This window comes from Gavialis gangeticus, unplaced genomic scaffold (genome assembly GCF_001723915.1).
Source record: "Gavialis gangeticus isolate Ggan-Ray unplaced genomic scaffold, GavGan_comp1, whole genome shotgun sequence".
Lineage (NCBI taxonomy): Eukaryota > Metazoa > Chordata > Crocodylia > Gavialidae > Gavialis > Gavialis gangeticus.
Window position 1 is genome coordinate 9978786 of NW_017729019.1, and position 6582 is coordinate 9985367.

General features: G+C 47.6%; 1 protein-coding gene across 2 annotated transcripts in view; it reads right to left on the reverse strand.

The window, feature by feature from the left end:
- Positions 1–6582, reverse strand: part of PLXNA2 (plexin A2) — a 361775-nt gene that overhangs the window by 64615 nt on the left and 290578 nt on the right. For both annotated transcript variants that reach the window (XM_019514044.1, XM_019514043.1), the window contains one exon: positions 2902–3038. In XM_019514044.1, the coding sequence (XP_019369589.1) occupies positions 2902–3038 (137 nt within the window). The remainder of the gene's footprint in view (positions 1–2901; positions 3039–6582) is intronic.

A 6582-nucleotide genomic window follows, 5' to 3' on the forward strand; every position in this document is an offset into this window, starting at 1 on the left:
GGTGCACAGGTGGCCAGGGGGAGGCTGGATGAGAGCAGCGGTTCTCTGCCAGCCCTCGCTGCTGCCATCTGACTCCACAAAAGGCCTCCTCTTGTCACTGCCTGCCTTAACTCTTTTTGCAATTGCTGAACTGAATATTCCCATGGGCAGCTGTGTTCAGAAGGAGCTTGTTCCCTTCCCACTGAAGAACCCACTCACAACCCTGGCCCACGGGCCTCGCATTGGTGTGGGTACCCTGGTTTGCAAGGATCAGCTTTCATCGGGGCCTGCTTAGCTCTTGTGTGAAATGCAGAGTGATGCATCACTGCTGGCAGAGTCACTCAGAGCTCCCTGTGATCAGTTAATTAGTGTTCTGTGCTATTATTATGTCGTCATGGTGAATCTACCCACTTCTCCAAGCAGAGATGGGAAATGAGGGAAGCTGTAATTAGAGTGAATCTCGTTAGAAACTGCTCCATCTAATCCGGCAGCCCCTCTGCCTCTCAGTACAATCGACATTCATCACCTCCAAGCAGACCAAGCAAAATGAAGAGCACGATGTGACCCTGAACGAAAAGACCGTGTTGTCGGCACACTGCTGCTCGCTTGGAGTGACTACTTGTCTGGCGCAAGGAGAACCTGCAGAGACTTCAGCGTGGTTCTAGGTCTCTGCAGGTTGCCTGAATATTGCCATGTATTTTAGGGATAACACTCAGGCCACCCGCAGATGGTGCCCTACCTGCAGAACGCACGCATGCTACTTCCACTGGAGCCAATAGCACTTTCGGTGGCAGCTGCGCCTTTGAGGACACAATCTGTCCCTTCAGCTTGGGTAGAGGAGGAAACGATAATAAATACATGCTTCCCCCAAGGTCACCCCTTGTCAGGGGCCTGACCCCCACTCTGACCCTGTCCTTCTCAGGCTTGGAGGCATTCCTCCAGAGCCTGGAAGACCTAGAGAAGGGAATCACTTGCAGCCAGGATGCAGGATAATCACCATTTTTTCTCCTTTTGCAGCCTTGTTTGTTCTGGGGACAGAAACAGGAGCTATGCTGGTAGGGCATTAAATCTTTCCTGCTTCACAACCCCTTGTTCCTAATCCACTGCTTCCCAGTTCAAGAGTAAAATAAAATAGGGACACGGATGCTCTTTTATCTGTTCTGAAGGTTGGAGGGAGCAGACACTGCTGATACACAGTCATCTTGTTAGTCTCCCTAGTGCATCCTGTGGCTATCTGGTTTTATGGCTTGTGTTAGGAGCCCATAAAATGCCTCTTTTCACCGTGTCCTAAGTGCCTCTGGGAAGGCTCCATGAGGAATTCCAGGAAGCGAGAGGCTGTGGTGTGGATGCTGATTCACTGCAACCCTTTAGCCAAGATGTAAACTCTGTCTTAGTTTCTTTCTGAGAAATTGGGGATTATACTCACCTCCCTACACATGGGGTTGTGAGGGTTAATGAACAAACATGTAGAAATGGCTCTGAGATCCAAAGATTTAAAGGGCTGGGGTTAGACACATCATAACACGTGCCCGGATCAACGAAGCCCTGGCTGGGATGATGTAGTTGGGGCTGGCCCTGGCTTGGAGCAGGGGGTCGGATTACATGTGACCTCCTGAGGTCCCTTCAACCCTCATGGTCTGTGATTTTATAATCACTGTGAATAATCCCACATGAGAGCATCCCCTTCACTGTGAACCTCTATCTTTCAGCAGAGGTGTTCTCTTTCACCGTTTCCAGGTGCCTCATCTATTCCCTTCGAGAGACCTAATCCAGAACCTGAAGCCAGAATCACCTTACTTGCAAAGCTGCTGCATTTGGGTTCCTGGCCATTTCAGAGGCTTTCCATCCCCAGTGAAAAAAGCAAAGGGAAGTTCTACCCTCTAGTCATTCACTTTGCAGCATTTATTAAATGCAGGTGAAAGGTGCCTGGAGACTGGCAGAAACCACCATAGCAACTGGCAGCCTCAGCACAGGGTGCAGAGGGCAGGATCAGAGAGAGTCCCTTGCTCTTATGTGTCTCAGCATTGTACAAAATGATTCATTCCCGCTTGTCTCATTTCCTGACCCCATTGCAGCACTGGCCAGAGCAGCAGCACAACACAAGGGCTGTATACGTGCAGTCTGGAGCACAGAGCTTCACGGCATATGGTTCCCTCGCTCCCTCTGGGGATTTGAGGAATATGCCCATGTGAGGCTTATGAACTGCTGGACATGGGGACTCTATATGCGCTGACCCCATACCAAACTGCTGCCTTTTGCCTCCATAAGAAGCTGAAAGTCACATGAAGGAACAGGGGAAATTCTTACATGGAGGGTTGTTAGCACTTGTTGGTTGCCCAAGAGGGGCACGGTAGGATAAAGAGAGGGCTACCACCCAAAGCAAACCAGTTTTCCAAGTATGAGCTCCTCAGGGGGAACGACAGTGGGTCACCTATTGGGGGACATCAGTCTCAGATGAGAATGATGAAGGTGACGGGTGGGTGTAAGAGTCTCTCATTGCCCACAGTGGAAAGCAAGTGAAGGCGAGTGTATATGTTCAGGCTCTCATGCAGGATGGTGCTGACCGCACCGATCGGAGAGACAGGGACAATTCCTGATTCAGGAGAGAAGTCACGTGAAAGAGGAGGAGCACAGCATGCTCATCTAAGTCACGGCACTCTCAAAAAGGGTGAGGAAACTGGGGCAGGAAATGCCTCGAGGTGTTGTGCCCAACTGTGGGCATTTCCTATGCTGGCTAACACAGTGACTGATTTGGGAACAGCTGCAAAGCTTCTGAGCTGCTTACGGGGGTCCCAGACCGGAGATGTGTGCATTGCCATGCAAGGCTCGGTCACTGCAGCAGTGATAGGCAGAGGCAGAGGAATCGCAGCACATGCAAACAGTGGCAGGCAGGCATGCACAGACACATACCACCTCTCTTACCCATAAAATTCGCAGGTCTGGTTTCCGAGCAGCACAGACACGCGGCTGCCAGCACCGAGGAAATGGCCAGTAATGGTCACCATGGTGCCTCCTGATTCTGGCCCGCGGCTGGGACTCAGGGCACTCACCGCTGGATTCTGGAGAAGGAAGAAGGAGACAACAAAGTTACTGGCTTGGTCTGCAGGGAGCTGGTATTTCTTGGGATCATGTCCCAGTGGGGCATCCGGATGGGATGGCATCTGGGAGCAGTCTGGCCTAAACACTGAGACCACAGGAGAGAGAGTCTCTCAGGGCCCAGTAGCTGGGAGCAGCGATTGCAGAGAAAATCCTGCCCAACTCCTGCAGCCCTAGTTGGAACATATTTGGTTGCTAAGTTCCAGCATGCCTCTACTTGCAATGTCCAAACTGGGGTTTTTCCAAGGCTTATAAGCAACTCAATCATGGGTGCTTTTTATGGGAACAACAAAAGGCACATCCTTGAAGAGTGGGCACGCTCTTTGCCATATTTCAAGCCGCTGTGCCAGAGCATGGAAGCACTGAAGGGTTTCAAAGATTGGACAGACTTTTTATTCTTTAATGTGGGCAAAATCATGTCCTTTCCTGTAATCCCTTTGTTAGAAATGGCAGAGCAGCCTTAGCTGAAGCTCGGCAGGGGAAGAAAATCACGGTGTGAAAAATATCAGCCCATTTGATTCAAGTCTGACAAAGTTATAATCCATAAAAAACACAGTCTTATTAGAGGAAGTACTGATTAACCTTTCCTCCAGGCAGCACTATCCTGGTTATTAATGGTTTATCTGCAGTCTACACCAGTAACAAAAAATTTTGGTGGGGCTGACATCTATCTTTCATCGGTGATGGAAGAAGCTACCTGGACATCTCTTGGAGTTTACAACCTATACCTGCTTTGATGTCACATTGGTGATACTACTGTAGAGATGCCTATTTTTTTTTAATCCAGGTTTGCATCAATGAGAGCTATTTATTCCCTCTAATAGAACCTGCAGAAAGCAGGTACCTTTCTATTTGTTTTCAATCAGCGGGTATAACCAAATTGTTTCACTAATGCTTACACATTACCCTCTTTATGACTCTCATCTGCAAGCTGGCAGCTTCCCAACTGCATTCCCTGGGTGCCACCTGCTTGGCAGCTCTGAGTCAGTGCAGTGAGTTTGTGCTGTTTCCCCTCTTGCTTTCCAACTGTAGCACATGCTTATTTGGGTAGCACAGGAGTTGATGGACTACATTGGACTGGTGGTATGGGAAAGTGGCTCATCAAAATGATATACTTGATATGCGCTAGATAGTCTAATGAATGGACTATAATTAACATAATAGTCTCACTTTGCGAACACTCTCAACAAGGTTTTTCATCTGGGAGCCTACCCTACCATTTCTTGGCATTGGTACCTTGGGGTGGTGAGTTGCAGAGGTCAGCCCTGCATGTCATGGGGGAAAAAATCCTGATACTGGTTTTTTGTATGTCGTTCTTCAATACTGTTGGGTGTTGCCTTGTCTAACTTGGAGATACAAGAGCTTTCCTAGAGCAGAAGTGTGATCAGAGCACAGAGGCCACCCAAACCGGTCATTCGTATCCACAAAGAGAAGGGACAAGAGCCAGTGTTACAGCAAACTTCCTATCACCTTCCCCTGGCTAGCAGCCTTCACTAAAGGACTTTCCCATCTCTTGCTTGGATGCTTCTGGGATAATCATGGGAGATGTCCAGGTAAGACGGTCCTCCAAGATCCCACTTCTCCAGGTAGAAAGGGGATAATTGGGATGACAGCATTAGACGCTATGCAGTATCAGGTATCAAATGAGCTCATTATGCTCTGAACTCTCTGAGGCCCTGAACACAACTCTGCTCTAAGGTACCAATCAATTCCATTACTGAATTTAATAGCACAAACCAGCCTTAATGGAGTGTGTGGCAGGGCCAAGATAAAAAAAAATAAAGGCCAGGCAACAAAAGGAAATTATGTACCGAAAGCTTTCGGTGCCTGAGAAAGAGAAACAATAATAAGGTAAGTGCTGGAAACCAGGCTCAACAAGGCAAAGAATGAGAATGTTTAACGTGGGTTTTGTAGGCTGCTGCAAGGTGCGACTCCAAGATTAATCTCTGCTATTACCTTTGGCCGGAGCCTGCTTATTACTTAACGCAAAGCACAGGAGAGTTCCTTTTTGTACAGCGAAGGGACTTCCTTGAAAACACTGGTGATATTAGGACCACCCTGGGGAAAATGCAATTTTCAGATATCCAAAGGGCTGTTCAGGAGAATGAGGGTTTGCATGAATGTTTCAGGGTTGCAAAATCAACCTGAACTCCAGTGCAAATGCAACTGTGACTATCTGGTCCCTGTTGTTGGCCTTTCTGGAGAGAGTCTGGCACCAGTTCACTTTCCAGTGGGTTGGTGTCCCTGGCACTGAACTACCTTCCCATTTAATACCAGAGCTCCCTTGCTGGCAGTCCCAGAGGAGAGGGCAAAGCATTGAATGGGCAGCAGCGATTGCACATGCATCTCAACTCGAGAACCCATACCTCTCAGGTGAGGTGCACTGCCGGAGAAGTTTACACTGCTGCATCTCATGCTGTACGTAGGCTGGGATAAAAGAAGCTCAGAACCGCCCTTTCATTAGCATTGTTTTCATGCAGGACTTGATGATACCTAGAAACCAGGACACCTCCAGAGATCTGGAGTTTCGTTTCACTTAAGCACCCAGAGGGTGAGAGTTGCATGTGAACTCTGAATCTTTGTGACTTGGGTGGAGAGTCTCACAAGAGCAGAATGCCCCCCTGAGATTTCCAGCAGTGCACATGCCCAAGCTGGCCACAGATACCATGGCCTATCCCTGCACATTTTTGCAGATATGGGTTCCAGATAGAACCAGGGGGCACGGGCACATTGGGGATAGGAAGAAGAAGAAAACTCAATGCATTTTCATCCTGAATGCAGCATTGAAAGAGGTTTAGGTTCTGGAGGGAAAGGTCAAAAAAATTCTGATTTTTTTTCCAGACAAGTCCGTCCATTTGGGTCAGGACGCCTGGCTCTGCTCTGACTCATCACCAGGGATCCCGGTTTTCTCTGATAAAAAACATCCCCGGTTTTCAGATTAAAGTAACTCAAGATCCACATTTGTCCATGATCAAAATGACATGCCACTAATATACAGCTATATATACAGCGGTGTTTCATTACGATCATGAAAAAATGTGGATTTTTAGTTACTTTTTAAATTTGAAAACTGGGGATCAATTGGTGATCAATCAAATCATGTGGCCACTGGCAGGTCACTGAAGTCCTGAGTCAGCAAAGCATTTAAGCATGTGCTAAAAGTCCATCTTCATTCAGCAAAGCACTTGACCATATAGTTAGCTTTATATGCCTGCTTAAAGGCTTGCCTGAACCAGGGCCTTGAACTCTGCGTATAAAACAGGGATTTTATAAACTCGGTTTCTTTCGAGAACGTGGAATCATGATGTTATAATTGCAACATGAATGAAAGCTTTTGTGCTTATGTAAAGGTGGATTTATCAGTTCTAATTAAGCAATCATTCATTAATGAATTAATTTAATTAACTAAATGAATTAATTTTATTCATGCCTGGAAAGTGCTTTGAGCTCCTCGAGCATCAAGTGCTGGAGCTGCACTGAGGACTGTGCCCCCCCCATTGCCGCCTG